This window comes from Schistocerca cancellata, chromosome 3 (assembly GCF_023864275.1).
Source record: "Schistocerca cancellata isolate TAMUIC-IGC-003103 chromosome 3, iqSchCanc2.1, whole genome shotgun sequence".
Classification (NCBI taxonomy): domain Eukaryota; kingdom Metazoa; phylum Arthropoda; class Insecta; order Orthoptera; family Acrididae; genus Schistocerca; species Schistocerca cancellata.
This window is the reverse complement of record NC_064628.1, coordinates 163,723,806-163,748,376: the sequence shown is the minus strand read 5'-3', so window position 1 is coordinate 163,748,376 and position 24,571 is coordinate 163,723,806. Positions and strand designations below refer to the sequence as shown.

The 24,571-nt window shown below is 43.6% G+C and overlaps 1 protein-coding gene across 1 annotated transcript in view; it reads left to right on the top strand.

Moving 5' to 3' along the window:
* Positions 1 to 1,579: 1,579 nt before the first annotated feature.
* Positions 1,580 to 24,571, top strand: part of LOC126174787 (uncharacterized) — a 299,993-nt gene continuing 277,001 nt past the window's right edge. Inside the window, exon 1 of the mRNA XM_049921152.1 lies at positions 1,580 to 1,644. Within this exon, the coding sequence (XP_049777109.1) occupies positions 1,591 to 1,644 (54 nt within the window). The 5' untranslated portion in view covers positions 1,580 to 1,590. The remainder of the gene's footprint in view (positions 1,645 to 24,571) is intronic.

The following is a 24,571-nucleotide window of genomic DNA, read 5'->3' as shown; positions in this document are numbered from 1 at the left end:
CTTACGAAATTAATAGAAACACTTTCTGTAATATTCCCTGTTATGTAAAAGTAAGTACTTCTCCACCAGGAGTGAGTTCGATTGATTTGGTCAACTTTTATAAGCTGATGTCTTATTAAATGTTTGCGGATATTGAAGTTGTTGTTTATGTATACCACAAACAGAACAGCGCGACTAACGTATGGATAAGAGATGAAAGATCCTGTTTAATAAAGCTATCGTGGGAATTTTACGCGTGTCAATTTTCGTGAACAAATTGTATGGTGTGGCTAGGGCCTCCCGTCGGGTAGACTGTTCGCCGTGTGCAGGTCTTTCGAGCTGACGCCACTTTGGCGACTTACATATCGATGGGGATGAAATGATGATGATAAGGACAACACAACACCCAGTCCCTGAGCGGAGAAAATCTCCTACCCAGCCGGGAATCGAACCTTCTTTTGTAATCGTATATATTTAGTTATATTATTAATAACGATACATTTTTAAAAACATTCTTTTATTTATCTAATATATTCCTACAGTTAGTTAACATTACTGTCGTTTTATATGTTTTCGTTTGTGTATTCTTTCCTTTTTCGTTTTTCTCTTACTGTTCTTCTTCGAACACTTTTCCATGGCGATTTGTCGTCTTTTTTTTGGGTAAAACATTGCAGGACACGCATAATAATTTATATCTAGCGTCGACACACTGATTCTGAGTTCAAATTTGTGTATGTCATGCATTTGTGGTGCCACAGGCACATTGTGCATGCTGGTTTGTTCTCTTCCTCTAGTTAGCACTGTTAGGTGGGACAGTATGAGGCGAAAACATCAGCATGACAGATGAAGAAGTGCAAGAAAGTTTTTTACATATACTACAAATTATACATAAATTGAAGAAGAAAGAAAAATTATGTCATATAGTATATAGGAGATGCAGAGGATTTTATAAAGCACATAGTAAAGGAAATCATACAAAAAAATTTGTGAACCCGGGCCGTTAGGAATGACATTCCGTCGCGCTGACCACTCAGCTACCAGGGGCGGACAGCTGTATGGTTTGCGAGCCAAATGAAGCCGACAAATGTCGCCGGAGAGCGCAAAATCACGTTAACCACATCGTCCCGCTGCCGACGGCGCTGTGTCTCGTGACTGGATATCCCGTCTGCGTGCACAATTGCTACCTCGCCCCTTGTTCTGACGGCTTAACGAGCGTGGCTATCGAGGCGAGTCAGTCAATAGATTGATAAAAAAAAGAACCTTGGTACTTGAACGACAAAGTTACCCTTTGGAGTTTAAGCTGTGACTGTCTTGGAGCGCACACCTGCAACAATGTAAATCCCGTTTAGGGAGCAGCGGAGTGCGCAAGTAAGAGAACAGGTAAGCGAGTGAGGTGGTGCCGCGCTCGGATGGGCCAGAGGCCTTCCTGCAGGCGCGGGCAAGTGGAGCGGACGGCACGCGCCCGGTACGAGTGCTACCCAGCTGTTGCCCGCCGGGAGCCACGGACCGCCCGGGTAACAGGACTCGCGCGCAAGCCTGCGTGGCGGGCCGTGACCACCCTTCCTGCCGCCTCCGCCGTCGCCGCCAGTTGGCTCCCGACTCCTTCGCGACATGCAGCGTCTTCCCAGCAGCCTCTGGCCATCGCTACTGGCCGCTCTCCTCTCGGTAAGTCAGCTGCCGCCACCAACACTGCTGTTACATCGTGTTCAACTAAAAAGAGGCCCCCATCACTTAGTTTATTCTATCAATAATATTTTTATTTTCCTTCTTTCTACAAGCAATAGTTTCCAGTGCAGAACCCTTTTCGTTTCTGTTTACCTTCACCCTTTCTCACAGGATTGCCAAGATTGCTTTATTCCCGTATGACATAAGACATAAGTAATTTAAGTGCCAATAGGTTACGGCGCGTCAAAAATTTTCGGGGAATGGGCAGGGGCGAAACAGAATATGCATAGAAGGTGACGCGCTAGGCGCTTCAGTCCGGAACCGCGCTGCTGCTACGGTCGCAGGTTCGAATCCTGCCTCGGGCGTGGATGTGTGTGATGTCCTTAGGTCAGTTAGGTTTAAGTAGTTCTAAGTCTAGGGGACTGATGACCTCAGATGTTAAGTCACATAGTGCTTAGAGCCATTTGAACCAATTTGTGACGCGCTTAACACATGGTGACTGAAGCGTCATTTATTTGAACATCAGATGAGCGGACCAAAGAACATACACTAGTTACGAACACAAAGTAATATTGTCTCACATGCACTAGCGAATAAGGTCGTTAACAAAGTAAAATAGTGAAAAGCATGAGGCACGGCTCGTAATGTGAAGGTAGGTATAAAGTTTTGAGCTTTAATTAAATAGGTGGGATGGGTAATTATTGTATAAAATATAATAAGTATGTTGATTTGCTTTGGATAAAAGGAGGTAATTAAAGTATAAGGAAATGTAAGATATGAAATGAAGAAGATACAGGTCGACATCGGGTACGGTCAAGTGAAGGAACTTCTTAGAGCCGATGTAAAGGGAAAAATAGGAGAAAATCTGACGAGGTGCTGTACAATGTTGTTTTTTTTTTTTTTTTTAAAGGGAACTGTACTAGCGTTAGGAGAAGGCATAAATGAAAGGGCGGACAGACAGATCCATGAAACAGACTGATCTATGCCGTGGGTCCGGTACATGCCATAAATTACAGCACATGTTGGAAATGTTTTCCATCCATTTTATGCACTTGTCGACACGTTTCACCGTATTCCTGGCTACTCTTGTTAGCTTTACACTGTCTATTTCATTGATGGCGTTCGTAATGTTTGTCTTCAATGTGGTTAGGTCCGGTAGACATTACCTTTCTAAGTAGCCCCACAAAAAGAAGCCTGCACTACTAAGACCACGGGATCGTGGTGGCCACAATCCTGTCGGAATAATTCCTTCACCAAAAACTTATGTATCATCTCCATAGTAGAGCGAGCTGCACAAGTGGCACCATCCTGTTACAATCAGCAGTCACTCTCACCCTGTTGCAGTAAGGCTACGAACTGTTGGATAATGTCTTGGTAGAGGGCGGCAACCTCAGTTGTTGCAAAAAACAAAGGTCCTATTATTCGTCACCTTGAAACCGCACGTGATACGCCAGTTTGTATGGATGTAGGGGAGACTCAATGGAAGTGACTGGGTGTCAGTACCCCAGGTCCGGTAATTATGGCTATTAACATACCGACCGAGATGAAACCAAGCTCCATCTGCGCAAACTACTTGATCTAAATTGCTATTGTTGCCTCTAATGAGGAGCTTGAACCACTGACAGTAGTGAATCCTTCTGACATAATCAGCATTATTCGGCTCACGAAAAACCTGTATGCGGTACGGATAACATTTCAGTATTCTTCCCGCTGCAGTGTGGACTGAACCAAGTGAAATGTTCTTCTCCCGCCTTAATCCACGAAAAGATTTAGAGGGAGATGTTGTAGCTACTGCTTTGCTGCATTGTTAAAACTGCCTTTTGTCTGGAACGTTTCTTGTCTGCACTGAACCTGTTTCACGCAATTTCCAACTAACACTTTTCACTGTTGCTTCCGTTTCAAATTTGTCCGTGAACCTTCACCCATACATATCGTGAGATTTCATCACAAAATAAGTTTTAATCACGAATATACGTCCGCAACAGTTAAGCATATTTTTACAAACAACAAGATACGATTACGCAACCTTGTTCCAATCGTGACTGGTACAAGTCAAATGCGCAGGCAGCAAACAGCCCTCTCGCTCCAGCTCCAGCGTATCAACAATATAAACATTATTTCACCCATCTCAAACTAATACCGCTTTTCAACAATATTCATTTAGTAAAAACTATTGAAAGATGGTGCCTCGTTTCAGTTAAACAATTCGTAGTATCAAATAGAAAACCGAATCATCTGCAGAAGAAGGCGTGCCTTAGATTTACGAGACCAACGTCCGGGTGCACCAACCTCGATTAAAAGTTAATTGCAGTAAAGTTTTGGCTTACGCCCGATTTTCGCGAGGTGACTAGGGTTTTATAAACGTACGGTATTAAGATGGCGGCGCGTTTCCGTGTGCTGATACGGACTCAAAGCATCGTGTACTGTACACTGTATGTAATATGAAAGCAGAAAATGTACTAATGTGTGAATCAAACCTACCAGGAGTAGAATTAAATTGTATCTCTACATGTAACCACAATGCCTGTTTTTCTCCAAGAAGAGGACCACATTATAATCGGACTTTTGTTGTTTTTTATGTTTATTGTACATGAAGTTCAAAACTCAAAATAACCTCTCCGAAAGCAGTTCGATGGAACTCTCAAAAATTCACGAGAAAATCAATTCCTAAGTTTTCCGACGATGTTTAACATGCAAAAATTAGTAGGACTTTTCGGACAAGCAGTGTCTTTGGTATCGTGTTTCATGAGCGTTTACGTGAAGCATAAAATACAAAAAAAATAGAAAACAATTTAATTTTCAGTTTTTTAACTCTACAATCTTGATTAACAATCATTTATAAAAGATCGGTAATTAGGAATTTGTATGCATTATATAGTTAGAAATAAGAAGACGGGCATTTTTCTTAAAAATGACAAATAAATGTGTTTATTAGCATACATTTGATGAATTTTATATTTAAATGACGTCCATATGCGGACGGAACAGAAAAAAAGTTCAAAAAATAATGGCCATAACGAGACACTGCCTACTTCTTCTTTTATATTGTAGCAGTCAGTGGTTTTATTTTCAAGAACTGATGCATTTGCACCAACCAATTTGAGAAGTATGTCTATCTCGTACTTCGGAAAAGATTTGTGTTTTTATTTTGTTTTCTATTTCACCAAACATAAACGACCGGACTAGTAGCAAGATATAAACACACTACTGCTTCTTGAAGAAACAGAAGTGAGAACATGCGACAGTGATGTAACTCAGAGTCAATTGTCGTAACTTATGTATATAGGCAGCCGTGTGCAAATACACTCCTGGAAATTGAAATAAGAACACCGTGAATTCATTGTCCCAGGAAGGGGAAACTTTATTGACACATTCCTGGGGTCAGATACATCACATGATCACACTGACAGAACCACAGGCACATAGACACAGGCAACAGAGCATGCACAATGTCGGCACTAGTACAGTGTATATCCACCTTTCGCAGCAATGCAGGCTGCTATTCTCCCATGGAGACGATCGTAGAGATGCTGGATGTAGTCCTGTGGAACGGCTTGCCATGCCATTTCCACCTGGCGCCTCAGTTGGACCAGCGTTCGTGCTGGACGTGCAGACCGCGTGAGACGACGCTTCATCCAGTCCCAAACATGCTCAATGGGGGACAGATCCGGAGATCTTGCTGGCCAGGGTAGTTGACTTACACCTTCTAGAGCACTTTGGGTGGCACGGGATACATGCGGACGTGCACTGTCTTGTTGGAACAGCAAGTTCCCTTGCCGGTCCAGGAATGGTAGAACGATGGGTTCGATGACGGTTTGGATGTACCGTGCACTATTCAGTGTCCCCTCGACGATCACCAGTGGTGTACGGCCAGTGTAGGAGATCGCTCCCCACACCATGATGCCGGGTGTTGGCCCTGTGTGCCTCGGTCGTATGCAGTCCTGATTGTGGCGCTCACCTGCACGGCGCCAAACACGCATACGACCATCATTGGCACCAAGGCAGAAGCGACTCTCATCGCTGAAGACGACACGTCTCCATTCGTCCCTCCATTCACGCCTGTCGCGACACCACTGGAGGCGGGCTGCACGATGTTGGGGCGTGAGCGGAAGACGGCCTAACAGTGTGCGGGACCGTAGCCCAGCTTCATGGAGACGGTTGCGAATGGTCCTCGCCGATACCCCAGGAGCAACAGTGTCCCTAATTTGCTGGGAAGTGGCGGTGCGGTCCCCTACGGCACTGCGTAGGATCCTACGGTCTTGGCGTGCATCCGTGCGTCGCTGCGGTCCGGTCCCAGGTCGACGGGCACGTGCACCTTCCGCCGACCACTGGCGACAACATCGATGTACTGTGGAGACCTCACGCCCCACGTGTTGAGCAATCCGGCGGTACGTCCACCCGGCCTCCTGCATGCCCACTATATGCCCTCGCTCAAAGTCCGTCAACTGCACATACGGTTCACGTCCACACTGTCGCGGCATGCTACCAGTGTTAAAGACTGCGATGGAGCTCCGTATGCCACGGCAAACTGGCTGACACTGACGGCGGCAGTGCACAAATGCTGCGCAGCTAGCGCCATTCGACGGCCAACACCGCGGTTCCTGGTGTGTCCGCTGTGCCGTGCGTGTGATCATTGCTTGTACAGCCCTCTCGCAGTGTCCGGAGCAAGTATGGTGGGTCTGACACACCGGTGTCAATGTGTTCTTTTTTCCATTTCCAGGAGTGTACATATCTCTGTTAACATCTTTGCACCTCGAGGGATTCTTCCATTGAAATACACGGAGTTAGCTGTGGTCAAATGAACTCTTTTGCTGACGACGGTTTGCTGACCGGCAATTAACGTTAATGCAGCGTAGTTTACTTTTGATGGTGGTCACAGGGGCGGGGGGGGGGGGGAGGAGGACCTTGGTTATCTTGCTTTTTCACTGAGGTTTGTGCACTCGGCCACAAGGTGAAAACGTCTCGCCCTTGTATTGAATGTCTGTGTTCGTTTGTGTCAAAAACCGTGATTATTTTTCGACGTATTCCCTTTTGTCAGTGCACATTGAGTAAATTCCCTCTTTGAAATATGATTCGGGATTGTCTTTACAGTACCAATCCATGGCCACCATAACGCAATCCCAAAACTTTTGCAACCACAACTGTCTTTAAACGTGGGAATGTGTGGATCCACAAGGTGTCCAGTCTACTGAAGGAAGGTAGATCAGGGTTTGAGGTCGCTTCGTCGACAAGACGGATCACCGACTGGGTTAGAGGAAGGACTGGGAAGCAAACATGCGCCGACCTTTACAAAAGAACTGTCCGGAATTTGACTTAAATTATTTAGGGAAACCTCGGAAAACTTCAAGCTTGATGGTAGGATGGAAACAAATCTCATTAACTGGAAAATAATTCAGCAATTCTTACTTTAATTGTTTCAGAGTTTCCATTGCCAAAAGTCATTTCTGAGTAAGTGCATTGGCCAGATGAAAATTATACATTCCTTCTTCGTCTATCGCGGCAACCTGTAACGCATCTTTTCATCAATGGGTCGGGAAGTTTCACCAACGAAGGAAATAATTTCCACATGTATATTTGCGATCATGTTCGTACTCTTTACACCAATTTATTTCAGGATCGCAATTTTAAGTTATTTAAGATCTGGTACATAACATATTTCGGCGTATAATCGGTATCTGATGTGTCTGACGAGCCATGCTTTATGACTGAAATTAAGTTAGTTAAAGGTGCGATCCAGACTGAAATTAGAATAGATTGGGCCATAAGCCTAGTGCAACGCATACCTACCCAAAATAATTAACAAACATAATCATTCTGCACACCAGAGAGCAGTGGCCATAAACTTTTCCGTTGATTGACTTAGCCCTTTTTTGTCCGCCTTGTTGGAACTACGTTTCGCCCAGAGGTGCACATCGACGAGTGAAGTTAGTTGACAGTTCCATTATTTTTAAAATTGCACAAATATTGCTGAGACATTCGTTTCAAAATTTCTTTGTTTGACATTGGATTTAAGGCACATCCTTCTTACATGAAACTTTCTCAGGGTAGCTTAAATGCCGATCACCAAATACCATGGTTTCAGTTTTGCGAAGTCCATTATACAAATAATCTTCAAGAGGAGAACCGCTACACTTGAATTCAACTTTGCAGCTCATTTCTTGAAAGCATGATCTGTGTACTCATCACTAACTTTGAACGAATTTACATCAGTGAAGAGGCGTCGAACGCAAACTTTTATGCCGGCATGTTAGGCCAATCTAACTTTTTGAATGGAAGATACTCAACACGACCTCTTTAAACAATCAGATAAAGAAAGTTGCATTTGACTTATGTTGTTGCACAACAAGTAGCAACGTAATGAAAATAAAATCCCTTGAATCAACGATGTCTCTATTCCAGGCAGAGAACTTTTCACCTTTCCGTTGCATGTTCTTATGTATGTACTGATACCGGAGGGAATGTACAGAATTAACAAATTGTCAGTATCGCTATCATTAGAAACAAAGCTCTTATTCTGCTGGAGAAGGTTGGTGCAGATAAGTGGTCGAAACTTGGCTGAAGAACCATCCCATTGTTTGTCCGAGTTCGGACAAGCAAGGAATGTTGATTAAGCATGTTAGCATGGAACTTTGATGCCGTAGCCCTTACGCCCCAAATGGATGTAACACGGAAAAATGTCGTAGAACGGTGGCTGAAAAAACCTGTAACTAGAAGGAGAGACTTTTTTCCCATAAGCAGATGACACATGGAGGTCCATATTCATGAGCTCCAAAGTGCTCTTTCAGCTCTGAACCGTTAGCAAAATATTAAAAATTATGCCACCTTAACGTTGCTGTTTCAGTGTACATAAAATATCGATAAGAAATATTTCCCAGTTCGATAGATGAACTTATTGTTGAGTGTGTCCCACCCATTTACAAATTTACTTTAACTGCGCCAAAACTCTACTAAGAATAACACCTTACAATGCGGTATATTTTTGATCCAACCGATTTCCACATTCCTATGATGTAACAGAAAATACAGTATCTGTTGTCTCACCTACTTTTCTAGATATGTGGTATATATACAAAGTACTTAAGCCAAAGGAAAGATACAAATCTTATTAAATAAAAGAAGCCAAAACACATAACTAAGATGTACATAGGCACCAGAATGAGATTTTCACTCGGCAGCGGAGTGTGCGCTGATATGAAACTTCCTGGCAGATTAAAACTGTGTGCCGGACCGAGACTCGAACTCGGGACCCTTGCCTTTCGCGGGCAATGGTAGAGCACTTGCCCGCGAAAGGCAAAGGTCCCGAGTTCGTTTCTCGGTCCGCCACACAGTTTTAACCTGCCAGGAAGTTTCATCTATATAGGCGCTTTTTCAGATGTTGTGTGACGCTTTAAAATATCTGGTACAAAAATCTGTTACCGAACAAGTGATAGATAATACATCAGGAAAAATGGAAAATTTTTCGTGTCAGATATAATGCCCTACCCTTATTTTTAACATTAGAATTATCCGGGCATTACACACGACGGAACACTCAAAACTTGCGCCGTAAATATTGCGGAAATGGAAAGGGGTATTGATGGATTGCTAGTCAGGGGCTCGTATTTTTCGACAATCAACAAACTGTAATAATACGCAGGAAGTATATTTTTTGTGCAAACATACACTTTTTAAATGCAACAACGCCAACTGACATTAACAAACTAAAAGTACTATAAATCAGAATGTCAGTGGTGTTGCAGATTCAAGTGCGAGTCGTTTACAAGACATCATATTTTGGAAACTTTCCACACCGACATTTGTTTGTGCCATTCAACCTGTGTAATTGCTTGAAATGATGTTGTTATGTAGGCTTAAAGTGTACTTGTGTGTTCCTTGAGTCTTTGCGACTTCCTAGTCAGTTAGTGTGTGACACAGGAAGCAGTAGTTCGCGAGTTGGACGGTGGGATTTACCAATGGAGAAAAAACTGACATGGTCATGGTGTATGGAGAGTGTAGTAAGAAGGCATTTCATTCTTGCACAGTGTATGCGGCAAGATATCCCAATAGACGTCATCCGCCTCGGCAATTTTTTATCAATCTCTCAATCAGTTCCACGAAAGTGGTAGTGTAACACCTAGACACCGTAATAGCAGGAAACAAGAGACGGCAGAAGAGGGGGAAATTAATGTTCTTGTTGCTGTTGCAGCTGATCACACCTTGCCTCCCGCGCAATTGCACGAGGAAGCAGTATGAGTCACGCAAGGGTCTAATGCATTCTCCGTCGACGTAGGTTCCATCCCTATTACATCTCCATCCATCAAGAGCTGCATGGAAATGTTTATGAGAATCCTGTTAACTCTGTACATGGGCATTATGACTGAATACTCCAGATGTGTCATGTATCTCGTTTAGTGATGAAGCCACATTTAGGGGCACGTACAGCAGAAAAGCGTACAGGCCGACCTCGTCTGTTGACTGACAGAGACCGCCGACAGTTGAAGAGGGACATAATATATTGTAGGCAGACATCTATCCACACAATCACACAGCAATTCCAAACTGCATCACGATCCACTGCAAGTATTATGACAGTGGCGTGAGGTGAGAAAACATGGAGTTCATGGCCGAGTGGCTGTTCATAAGGCATACATCACACCAGTAAATGCCAAACGACGCCTCGCTTGGTATAAGGAGCGTAAACAGTGGACAATTTAAAAGTCAAGAAACGTTGTGTGGAGTGACGAATGACGGTACACAATGTGGCGATGCGATGGCAGCGTGCGGATATGGCGAATGCCCGGTGAACGTCATCTGCCAGCTTGTGTAGTGCCAACAGCAAAATTCAGAGGCGGTCGTGTTATGGTGTGATCGTGTTTTTCACGGTGAGGGCTTGCACCCCTTGTTGTTTTGCGTGGAACTGTCACAGCACAGGCTTACGTTAATGTTTTAAGCACCTTCTTGCTTACCATTGTTGAAGGGCAATTCGGAGATGGCGATTGCATCTTTCAACACGATCGAGCACCTGCTTATAATGCACGGCCTACGGCGGAGTGGCTACACGACAATAACATCCCTGTAATGGACTGGTCTTCACAGAGTGCTGACCTGAATAATATCGAACGCCTTTGGGATGTTTTGGAACGCCGACTTCGTGCCAGGCCTCACTGACCGACATCGATACCTCTCCTCAGTGCAGCACTCCGCGAAGAAAGGGCTGCCATTCGCCATGAAACCTTCCAGCATCAGATTGAAGGTATGCCTGCGAGAATGGAAGCTGTAATCAAGGCTAAGGGTGGGCCAATACCATATTGAATTCCAGCATTACCGATGGAGGGCGCCACGAACTTTTAAGGCATTTTCAGCCAGGTGTCCGCATACTTTTGATCACATGTGTATGTTGTTCTTTAGGGTGTGTATTGTACAAGTGTTGGTGTGGGAACTTTTCAAAATACGATATCTCGTGAACGACTCGCACTAGAATCCTGCAGCAAACACCACTGACATTTTAATTTGCCGCACCTTTAGTCTTTTAAAGTCAATAGGTATCGTTCCATTGAAAAAATTTATGTTTGCACAATAAATAGACTTTCTAAGTATTATTACATTCTCTTGATTGGCTAACAATACGAGCCCTTGACTATCAATCGAGTCTGTGAAAACCGCGCATCAAAAGTATTTTCCATTTCCGCAATATTTGCGGTGCAAATTTCAGGTGATTCACCTTGTATGTATTTATTAATTTATAGTGTTAATTTCAAGATCTGCATAAGGAATACTAACCTTTTTATACTACATCGCCGTAATCGCCTCACAGCACATGAACATCGTTTTCCCTAGGATTTCTAACAGTTGTACAAAATCGTTTACCTGTCATTTTTTATGCATCGAATTTTCTTATCGTAACCCAAAAGATTGTCATGTAAGTATAGTTTTAAACTCGCGCTTACCCTTCTTTCTTACTTCATGTGGTGTCACCGCCAGACACCACACTTGCTAGGTGGTAGCTTTTAAATCCGTTAGTATACGTCGGACCCGCGTGTCGCCACTGTCAGTGATTGCAGACCGAGCGCCGCCACACGGCAGGTCTAGAGACACGTCCTAGCGCTCGCCCCAGTTGTACAGCCGACTTGGCTAGCGATGCTACATTGTCAAATACGCTCTCATTTGCTGAGACGATAGTTAGCATAGCCTTCAGCTACGTCATTTGCTACGACCTAGCAAAGCGCCATAGCATTTGATAATTATTATTGTGAAGCCTGTACAGTAACGAGAGATGTTCACCCATTGTGGATTAAAGTTAAGTATTCTACCAGTTACTCTTGTTTTGCTAGTCTTATTTCTCTGACCTGTTCCAGACCTCACGCCAGCCTGCGTGAGCTTAATCGCGTGCCTTTCGGCTTCCTCCAAACTCCGTGAATTGGCTCCTGCCAATTCACAACATTCATTTTATAGTTGTTGAAATATAAAATCATCATGATTAAATTTCTTCTGGCTGTTGTGGCGCATCATTGTATAAAATACTTTAATTATGAAAATCCGACGTTTTGACCGTATTACTCTGCCTTCCTGAGGGTAATAACCGTTTTGGAGGAGGAAAGGAGCCATTACGTATTGCAGAAGATTGGCCTCAGTACGTCATATTTGTGAAACTTTATAGGCCCTAGAATTAATAGGCTAGGCATGACGAAAAGGAGAGGATAGCTGTTCGTGGACTATCTGGCTTGTCAGTTATTGGAGAAAGTTTGCAAATCAGCGCTTGGTTTCTGGTGTGTATGTTTTCTTCCTGGTGTGAGCGGTCATGCACTGACAGTTCCACTACAGCTGTTTATTATGCTGTCGTGTCAGTGCTCGGTGAGGTTTCTGCCCCGCGACTGCTCGCGGCCCTTTGGGCAGGGGTAGCCTGCAGCCAGGACGCCAGAAGTTTGTACCCGTCCTCTCTACCGATGTTGCCAGGCTGCTTAATAATTTCAATCGCCTCTCGTACTTTGCGTTTGCGTGTCCACGGGCCTTTCGCCGGCACACAGGCTTCGTGGAACATGATAAGCTGTCGACAGTGACGACAGTGTTCCACCATCGCTGATTTATTGCGCTGTGCTACTCGCACAATGCATTCAAGGTCAGTTACATACATGCTGACTGGCCTGCTGTCTCACCTATATAGTCAGCTCCGCAATCACAACGTAGCTCATATAATCCTGCAGTATTTAATTTGTTGACTGCGTCCTTGGTGGAACCTGTCATGTCGTGGATCTTCGGCTGCTGCGGAAAATCTGTTTGAAACCTCGCGTGGCCTTATTGGACCCATCGATTCATCACTCGTGCGACAATCGTGGGACACCAACCTACATGAGCAGCAACATCGCGGAATGATGAACTGAAGCCAATTCATTCAGCTTGAGTGAGGAAATGGGCCTGCTTGCAGCAGGACGAATATCCCCAGGACAGTGAGGTGACGTCACGAGCACAATGGCCCGTCGCCATGGCGGCGATTGTTGCGACTTCCCCTCGACACGGCAACAGAGCGAGGCACGCCGATGGTGATGCGCCCACCGATAACACTACACACAGGAGTGACACTACATCGCCTTTTGAGAGGAATCTAGATTCTGTGTACACCATGATAATTCTGACGTGTTAAGGTCAGTGACTGCGCTCTATCTTCGAAGTGACTGCGGTGCTACCTTTTAACAAAATACCTGAGGACCGCATGGTGCCGATGCTGTCCTGACCTGCGTCGATATAGAGGGTGATCGACTGTTACCTTGACCAGCACTTTCTCCATATGTCACTCACATTCAGTGTCTTTGCCGAGAGACTAGCTCGCCACCACTATGAGTGGTGACCTCTGGCATTGATGGAGGGGGGGGGGGGCGGGGGGGGGGGGGACGGCAGCATGGAATGACTTAACAGTATCTTATCATCCAAGCTGGGTTCGACTCTCTTCCAAGTGAGGTTACAGCCGTCGTTGCTGTCAGAGATGGCAGCTCCGTCTACTGTAAGTCGTACAGTCACATATTCCCACTACTATACTGTACTTGCACATAAGTAAAATTTCACTGCTTGCTATCCTTCCTAGTGTTTTAATGGTCAGCACTTAACATAGAAAAATTATATTGTCTGAAAGAGTAACTTCTGCATTTCGCAAAATTTCTCACATCAGCAAAATCTGGTCTCCTACACAGTGCAGTCACCGTCTATGATAGACGCTTACGTGCAACAATAATCAGTCACAGACTGCATTTGGCAGCACTAGCAGTGGAGGGTATATAAAACCTGTCGTAGAGACGCGTAGATGAGTGCAGTCGGTTTTGTAAGGCGGATACGGAAAGATTTAGCTGCCGTCCAAATGGCATAATCACTTGCTTTTGGGCCAGTGGCTGAAGCATTCCCGAAACGGCCTTCGTGTGCCGCCGTAGTTAAAGTATACTGTGTGTGGAGAAATGATTCTATCCAAAACCAGCGTGGAAGCAACTGCGATGTATCACAGGATATAGATGACAAGGGTGAACGACGTCTACGGAGATGTGTACACAAGAACAGGCGTGCAACTGCTGTGCAGCAGACCGCCCAGATGAACCAATGGGCTACCAACAGTGACTCCTGTATGACTGTTCAGTGAACTCTGCTGCTCATGCGCTTCCGCAGCAGCCGCATGTCTACATCTACATGAATACTCTGCAAATCACATTTAAGTGCCTGGTAGAGGGTTCATCGAACCACCTTCACAATTTTCTATTATTCCAATCTCGTATAGCGCGCGGAAAGAATGAACACCTATATCTTTCCGTACGAGCTCTGATTTCCCTTATTTTATCGTGGTGATCGTTCCGCCCTATGTAGGTCGGTGTCAACAAAATATTTTCGCATTCGGAGGAGAAAGTTGGTGATTGGAAATTCGTGAGAAGATGCCGTCGCAACGAAAAACGCCTTTCTTTTAATGATTTCCAACCCAAATCCTGTATCATTTCTGTGACACTCTCTCCCATATTTAGTGATAATACAAAACGTGCTGCCTTTCTTTGAACTTTTTCTATGTACTCCGTCAGTCCTACCTGGTAAGGATCCCACACCGCGCAGCAGTATTCTAAAAGAGGACGGACAAGCATAGTGTAGGCAGTCTCGTTAGTAGGTCTGTTACATTTTCCAATAAAAAGCAGCCTTAGGTTAGCTCCCCCACAACATTTTCTGTGTGTTCTTTCCAATTTAAGTTGTTCGTAATTGTAATACCTAGGAATTTAGTTGAATTTACGACTTTTAGACTAGACTGATTTATCGTGTAACCGAAGTTTAACGCGTTCCTTTTAGCACTCTTATGGATGACCTCACACTTTTCGATATTTAGGGCCAACTGCCATTTTTCGCACCATTCAGATATTTTTTCTAACTCGTTTTGCAGTTTGTTTTGATCTTCTGATGACTTTATTAGTCGATGATTCATGCGCGAGAGCTGATTGCTGTCCATCGCGACGAAGGCTGGAATTGGTATGCTAATTCTGCAACCTGACATTCGGTGAGCTGCGACAGGTGCTCTTTTCAGATAAACCACCTTTTATTCTCCATCGGACAGATGGCCATTGGTATATATGGCGTATAACGTCTGAAAGCAAACAATTTACAAGGGTCGGTCAGAAGGGTCCAGGTCGGAGAGAGAACTTTGTAGTCTGGGGAATGTTATCGTGGCATTCCCTGAGTGATTCGTTATTCTGGAAGGCACAATGACCGACACAAGTATTCATTTATCCTTGGGGACAACGTCCACCGTTACATGCAGTTTGTTTGTCCTCGGCACCATGAGATCTACCAGCAGGAGAATGCAAGGTTTTACACAGCTCTCAGTGTACATACGTGGTTCGAAGAGCCCCAGGATGAGTATAACGTACTCCCTAGCCACCAAACTCCACGGATTTAAACCCAATCGCGAAGTTTTGGGACTAGCTCGGTAGGGCTCTATGCGTCATGAATCCTGAACCGAGAAACGTTGCGCAGCTGACTGGCCACAGCACTGGTGTCGGCATCGTTCCAAATCGCTGTCGGCACCTTCCAGAACCTCACTGCCTCTCCACCTGCACGTCTTGCCGCGGTCCGCGCTGCAAAAGGTGATTGGTTGGTTGGTTGGTTGGAGGAAGGAGAACAGACAGCGTGGTCATCGGTCTCATCGGATTAGGGAAGGATTGGGAAGGAAGTCGGCCGTGCCCTTTCAGAGGGACCATCCCGGCATTTGCCTGGAGTGATTTAGGGAAATCACGGAAAACCTAAATCAGGATGGCCGGACGCGGGATTGAACCGTCGTCCTCCCGAATGCGAGTCCAGTGTCTAACCACTGCGCCACACCGCTCGGTGCAAGAGGTGATTTTCAGGCTTATGACAGGTACAACGCTGAGATTCATTGCTCAGAAAAATTTTCCAGTGTGTTGTTATCCAGAACGAGTAAACTGTAAAGCTGGTAGTGCCCTGTATGTACATCAAAAGTTCCGTTACTTTCATTTTTCACTGCCACCTGTGGTGGCCGGGCACTTGACATGGCGCAACGTGCCTGTTCACACAGAGCCTGTTGACACAGAGCATGAAGAATCAAACAAGGTTTATAAGCATGTAAGTCGGCAGGACGCGTCTGAGCTAGTCTCGTATCTGGGTGGCTATCCCGCTGCGTCGGTACGCCCTGATTACCGCGAGTCGTTTACGCGCCTTCCTGCCGCTACACTGGCTCGCTACGCGTGACGACGGAGCGCTTAAATGTCACGCGTGCCCGCTACGTACTGGCCTATACGAGCTAGGCCATTCGCTTATCCAAGTTCAAATGGCTCTGAGCACTATGGGACTTAACATCTGAGGTCATCAGTCCCCTAGACTTAGAACTACTTAAACCCAACTAACCTAAGGATATCACACACATCCATGCCCGAGGCAGGATTCGAACCCGCGACCGTAGCGCCTAGAACCGCTCGGCCACAGCGGCCGGCCCACACTTTTCAGTCAGAGTCTTTTAAAACAGGAGCTTCTTAGTCTTTTTTCCACTGATGTATCTCCACTGATGTATCTATCTTCTAATATTCCACAACTCAAGAGAGTGACGGCGATTTTACATGTCCCAGACAGTTCTGTTTTCAGCTGCCGCAACTCCAGGGGTCCCAACCAACACCTAACTTGGATATGGTCTTTGGCTCACTACATGATATTAATATTCGGTGGAGGTTATATCAGTAGTTCGTATCTTGTAATTGAAGTATCTTCACGCAGATTCACGAACACAACTGTTAACTCGCTTTGTGGACCTGGGCTTTGAAGTGGATCTTTGATTATGTTTATTATTGTTCAAAACGATTTGGTCTCTATTCATTGATACTGATTAGGGTTCATGCTAACGTTTACTCCCCACTACATTTTTGGCCATCAGTATGGCGGCCGTCTAGGCGTCCACACATTACATGATTCGTGGTAGTGCGCTACCTAGTTTGTGTCAGGCTACGACAGAAAACATACATTTCCGTGAAAATGATAAGCTCACACTATACAATAGTTACTAATTGATTTTGTGTGACATGACCCCATTTCCACTGCCTGGAAGGCAGACGCAATGAACGCGTTGTCACGTAAGACGCCGATATCATAATTTAAAATATTGCCCTTTTCGTAACACCACCTATTGGAAATGTATTCGGAAACAAATACCATCCATTAGAATGAGGCACTCCCAACATAGCAGCATGACCAGCCACTAACACCAAATAAGTTTCAGGTTTTGGAAATTTGTAGCAAGGACTTATTGGACGAAAATGATAAGGTCATCGGCTTACACGCTACTTAATCTAACTTAAACTAACTTACGCTAAGGACGACACACGCACCCATGCCCGAGGGAGGACTCGAACCTCCGATGGGGGAAGCCGCGCGGACCGTGACAAGACGCCTAAGACCGATCGGCAATAAGTTTCAGAGAATCGCTTAACTGTCCAAGACATATCGTATCATATATCATTTAACTGCAAAACCCAAAACCCCAGCCAGAAAATTAAACAAGACAAAACGTCAATTATCACTAATATTGTTACTGTTCTTGATTTGCCAACACCGCTTTCCCCTGATAACGCCAACAATGCGTTGTTGCAATAAAATTTCAAATTTGCTGACGAATGCTAACGATGATGAAACTCAAATCAGACATTTTTTACTATACCTTTATTAATATTTAGATTTGCATAGTTCCCCGAGGTTTATGGTTAATCAATGGAAATATGAGGAAGTCTGTCTAAAATGCAAATATCAATTTCGTCAGTGAAGAATACACCACCATCACTGAACTGAAAACATTTTCCACCCATAAAGTTCTTAAGTGGGGAAATAGGTCGAAAATTGTTTAAATAGAATATTTTTTAGTATAATACATTTTTTAAAACGAATTAAAAAGTATTAAATAATTTCTCCTAGCCCCATACAAATAGTCCTGACAATTTGTATTTCAGACTTTGTAACAGGTGTGAAAATACTTGTAGAATTTAAAAAGCAAAACGTGGGGCACATGCAATAAATCATACTAAGAAGATGAACTTTTCGGTCATCAATGAAGCATATTGCATGCTCCCGCGTTTTTCGTTTTAACTTCTACTAGTATTTTCATAGCTATTAAAGATTCACAAACACAGATTTTCAGACCTATTTGTTTAGGGATAGTAAACTGTATGAGGCTAGGAGAAATTGTTTTATACATTTTAGTCCGTTTTAAAAATCTGTTATATTTAAAAATGTTTTATTTAAATAATTACTTTATACTTTTTAGTCGTGTGTGTGTCAAATTTTTCGATCAATTTCAAACATTTTGATGAGATTACAACAGAGGCATGTGGTAAACTTCCGGATTATTTCAGGTTCTCTTCACTTGAGTGAACCAATACATTTCTTCCTCCTACGATTATATCGCGGACAGATCTCGAAGGTCAAAATTAGACGGAATCGAGCTCACGGGGACTTAACACAACGTTCTTACCACGAAACATTCGCAAGTGAAGAGGAGAAGGGATGAAACAGCGGTGCACTTCGCCACATATCAGACACGAAAGCGGGTTAACATTGCATTGCCATCGAGTCCTGACCTATGTTGAAAGTTTCATGTCCCTAACTCATCGGGAAATAACAGTGGTAAACAAAGTAGCGTCTGACATTGCTTTGTCATCCAGTGCCGAGCTATGTTGGAAGTTTCTAGTCTGTAGCTCATTTTGGGAAGTTACTTTAAAATCGATTGCAAAATTTGTACCGAACAACAGACAAGAATGTTGCCTAATAAACACGTGTTAAAATAAGACGGTACTGAACTGGAAAGCTTCCAATTTAGCAAAGCATTACTCTGGACAAATGCGGTGTGCTGATGCAAGGCGATTTTATTTTCAACAAGCCCAGCCTCGAGCGATGTATTTTTTTCATCAAGTTGGTCTAGAGAGCTCTGCGATATTCGCCTGAATAATTGATGCCGGACAGGTGGACCACGGAAGCAAGGCGCAGTGAGAGGATCCGTTACCGAACTGGAAAATGTCACACATTAAACGGTGAGTCGGGACCGTTACGTTTCTGCTCGCCTTCATTTATGGCCGGCCCTCGCTTCTTAACACGTTGTTTCCTTTCCCATCCGGTTGTGATATTGCGCCACCGGTTAGCAGAAGCGCCGCACGTGAGCTCTCGCCTTTTATTTCTGTTCTTCTAACGACCCATAAATTTCTGGGTCTGTTCGAGGCCACGAAATATAGGACAACATAGCAGGAACAAGTAATCAGTCTGTTTTTATTTGGTTGTAAAGAAATACAAGACAAGGAATACCGTAACAGGCAGTTTGCCTATTACATGACGCAAAAAAAGAAAAAGAAGAAGAAAAAGAATATTCTTTCGAAAAAGCGTTGAAGGATAGTGGTTCATGGTGTGGGTTCCTGTTGTCATGTCCAAGTTCATGAACCACGGGCAACGTATGAGTGGCCAAGTAAGTGGTCCTGACAGTCAGGATACCAGTTACTTTGGAATAAGGCTGGGCATCTCGGACATATTCTGAGTCGTGGTCACCTTTGTGCTCAGACGGCAAAGACTACCAAATCCACCAGTTAGTCCCTCAACCATTAGGGGTAAAACTCAATGGGACCCGGGGCAAGTAAGGCTAGCAACCTGCTTCCCTGTTACTTTAAATATGTTGCTGGCAACAATCAGAGCAAAATGCCTCGAACCTTTGGAGGTGACGAAGTCCCACCTCTGATTGACAAACCAGGGACTCGGCAAACGAATGGTAACGAGATGGGGAGCTATTAATATCAATTGGGGCTACTCTGGGAAGAAGGTAGAGCTGACAGAGCTGCAAGTAAGATGGGGTTGGACGTTTTAGCTGTTAGTGACATTCGGGTAAGGGGTGAGAAAGAAGAGGAAGTGGGAGAATACAATGTCTACCTGTTAGGAGTCAAAGCAGGAATAGCACAATGGGGTGTAGGGCTTTACATCAGGAAAGAAATGGAACCCAGCGTAGTTGCAATAAGGTATGTAAACGAACGACTGATGTGGATAGATTTGACAGTGTCTAGCAAGAAAATTAGGATTATGTCAGTATATTCGCATTGTGAAGGGACAAATCAAGATACGATGGATAGTTTTTATGACGCACTCAGTGATGTAGTTGTTAGAGTAAAGGACAAGGACAGTGTTCTGCTCATGGGTGATTTTAATGCCAGGATTGGAAATCGAACAGAAGGGTATGAAAAGGTTATGGGTAAATTTTGAGAGGATATGGAGACCAACAGGAACGGGAAACAACTCTTCGATTTCTGTGCCAGTATGGGCTTAGTAATCACAAACTCCTTTTTTAAACATAAGAACATTCACCGGCATACTTGGGAAAGCAGGGGAACCAGATTTGTCATTGACTATATAATATCAGATCAGGAATTCAGAAAGGCAGTGAGGGACACACGTGTATTCAGGGGATTCTTTGATGACACTGATCACTATTTAATTATGCAGTGAAATTGGTATTTTGAGGCCGAAAATGCGGGACGACAGGTCCATATGTAGGAGGATAAGAGTGGAGAAACTTCACGATAAGGAAATCAGGCACAAGTACATAACAGTGATCTCAGAAAGGTACCAGTTAGTTGAATGTAGTCAATTACAGTCATTGGAAAAGGAATGGTCAAGGTACAGGGACACAGTACTAGAAAAGTGGCTAAAGAATGTCTTGGAACAGTAGTGTGTAAAGGTAGGATGAAGCAAACAGCTTGGTGGAATGACACAGTCAAGGCAGCCTGTAAAAGGAAATAGAAGGCGTATCAAAAATGGCTACATGCTAGAACTCAGGTAGACAGAGAAAGTTATGTTGAAGAAAGAAACAAAGCCAAACAGATAATTGCAGCTTCCAAGAAGAAATCTTGGGATGACTTTGGAAACAGGTTGGAGACTTTGGGTCAAGCCGCTGGAAAACCATTCTGGAGTGTAATTAGCAGTCTTCGAAAGGGAGGTAAGAAGGAAATGACAAGTATTTTGTACAGGTCAGGAAAACTGCTGGTGAATCCTGTTGATGCCCTGGGAAGATGGAGGGAATATTTTGAAGAGTTTCTCAATGTAGGTGAAAATAGGATAAGTAATGTTTCAGATTTCGATGTACAATGGGATAGAAGTGATGATGGAAATAGTATCATATTTGAGGAAGTGGAGAAAATGGTCAATAGATTCCAGTGCAATAAAGCAGCTGGGGTGGATGAAATTAAGGCGGAACTCATCAAATACAGTGGAATGTCCGGTCTTAAATGGCTACACAGGATAATTGAAATGGCGTGGGAGTCGGGACAGGTTCCATCAGACTGGACGAAAGCAGTAATCACACCAATCTTTAAACATGGAAACAGAAAAGATTGTAACAACTACAGAGGTATCTCTTTAATCAGCGTTGTGGGTAAAATCTTCTCAGGTATTGTCGAAAGGAATGTGCGAGTATTACTTGAGGACAAACTGGATGAAAATCAGTTTGGGTTTAGGCCTCTTAGAGGTTGTCAGGACCAGATGTTTAGCTTACGGCAAATAATGGAGAAGTGTTACGAGTGGAACAGGGAATTGTATCTATGCTTTATAGATCTAGAAAAGGCATATGACCGGGTTCCTAGGAGGAAGTTATTGTCTGTTCTATTAGATTATGGAATAGGAGGTAAACTTTTTCAAGCAATTAAAGGTCTTTACATAGATAGTCAGGCAGCAGTTAGAGTTGACGGTAAATTTAGTTCATGGTTCAGAGTAGTTTCAGGGGTAAGACAAGGTTGCAACCTGTCTCCACTGTTGTTCATATTATTTATGGATCATATGTTGAAAACAATAGACTGGCTGGGTGACATTAAGATATGTGAACACAAAATAAGCAGTCTCGCATATGCGGATGACTTAGTTGTGATGGCAGATTCGATCGAAAGTTTGCAAAGTAATATTTCAGAGCTAGATCAGAAATGTAAGGACTATAGTATGAAGATTAGCATCTCCAAAACGAAAGTAATGTCAGTGTGAAAGAGATATAAACGGATTGAGTGACAAATAGGAGGAACAAAGTTAGAACAGGTGGACGGCTTCAAGTACTTAGGATGCATATTCTCACAGGATGGCAACATAGTGAAAGAACTGGAAGCGAGGTGTAGCAAAGCTAATGCAGTGAGCGCTCAGCTACGATCTACTCTCTTCTGCAAGAAGGAAGTCAGTACCAAGACTAAGTTATCTGTGCACCGTTCAATCTTTCGACCAACTTTGTTGTATGGGAGCGAAAGCTGGGTGGATTCAGGTTACCTGATCAATAAGGTTGAGGTTACGGATATGAAAGTAGCTAGGATGATTGCAGGTACTAGTAGATGGAAACAATGGCAGGAGGGTGTCCACAATGAGGAAGTCAAAGGAAAACTGGGAATGAACTCTATAGATGTAGCAGTCAGGGCGAACAGGCTTAGATAGTGGGGTCATGTTACACGCATGGGAGAAGCAAGGTTACCCAAGAGACTCATGGGTTCAGCAGTAGAGGGTAGGAGGAGTCGGGGTAGACCAAGGAGAAGATATCTGGATTCGGTTAAGAATGATTTTGAAGTAATAGGCTTAACACCAGAAGAGGCACCAATGTTAGCGCTGAATAGGGGATCATGGAGGAATTTTATAAGGGGGACTCCAGACTGACGCTGAAAGGCGTAATCAGACTTAAATTATGATGATTATGATGATGTTGAGAGCGCTGAAGTTTGTGACGATGAGGTAAGAGACAGAGGCTTACCTGGAAGCTTTGAACTTAGGTTCTAGATATGAACGGGCGCAAGCTGACCGCACAAAAATTCGCACAGTGAATGAGAATACTTCAAACCATACTTCACCAATCAAATTTTATCATATTACACCGATGTCTCCACGGAACTTTAAAGATAATTTCCTTGCTTTCAATCCATGTGGTCCCTTGAAAGCTGCGATTTATCTCTCCGTTTCTTGCTATGTAATACTGCCCAAGTAATTCAGTGAGATGCTCATTGTTACTGCCGATTGCTACTCAAGTCTTTGTTAAGATTATTGTAAGTCGAAATAGCAGGTCATCATGGCTAGCTTTCACTTCTCTGTTAGAAAGGCAATGAGGGAACTTAAATAATAACTAAGAAAGGTGTGAAAAATTACGAAGTTTAGCGGTGGCAAATTTTATGTGTGACATTACCTTCCTTAGAAAGGAAGAAACATAATTGTTATAAGGGTAGGGAGGATGAACAAATCATGTACGTGATTAATTAAGGCTTAACTGCATAATTTGGGTGGTACAGCAGAAGAAGTATGAAATTTCACCTGAGTTAGTTGAAAGGGTAGACGGTATTTCAGAAGAAAGATGACTGTTTTTAAGGCCAGCACATAGCCGAAATGAAATATGGATAACAGAAAAAATGGGAATCTATAAACTGCAAGGAAGGATTTGAACAATATCAGAAATCATGTACCCGTGTAAAGTAAAAACGAAAGAGCTATTAGACTAAATAATGGGAAATCTATGGCAAAGAACACTACATTTCTGAAATAGTAATGCACTTTTATTTCTCGATTTTACATGAAACGCCGACAACTTGCCAGATAGGGAGCATTAAGCGATAGCTAATCTTGTGATGGAAAGTGCACTAGGGGAGAAAAGCCAAGTAGACACACAATGTAAACAATTAGCGATTTAAACAAGTACACGAAGAGCTTAAAAAAACGCACAAATTTGTCTACGGGAACGGGTAAGGGATACGGGGCAATTGTTTATTTTTGGTGCTCACAACATACATACGTAATCATGCAGCAGCATGGAGTAACTTTGCAGCGTTCAACATTATACATGACACAATGTCAGACATATATAACAATTACGAACTTTGGACACAAAATACACGCACGTGTACCCACAGTAGCAACGAACTGAAGAAGAAATTTCAAATCGAGAGTAATGTGTGCTGCGGCAGACCTCATTTCGTGGTATGACTTCTTACTGAATGGATCTGAAGGACTTCTACATCGATTATCACTCTTTAGCCGGTTATCGAACGCTGTGCTTCGCTTACTAGTGGTCTGCAGAGACAGTCCTTGTGGAGCTGTGTCAGACATGTTACTTCCGTGTAATACAGTTCTTCAATGTAAAAGTCGCTGAAACTCATATTCACCCTGAATTGACTTCAAATATTAGCTCAGTCACACAGATTCGTTTCTGTGGATTCTCCAAATCACCGATGACGGACCCCATAACGTTTCCTACAGGAATGCTACAGATTTACTCCATTCAAAATCTTGTCGAAACAGAGCTAATCCATTTTTATAATGACGCTAGTGGTGACAGGAAAGGGAATTGTAACATAAAAGAGGAATTCAGAAGAAATAATAACAGCGTTTTATAAAAATTGTCCAATTCTCTGCAATCGTAACTCTCTGCAATTGCAATGAGTCATTATGATCAGTGTGA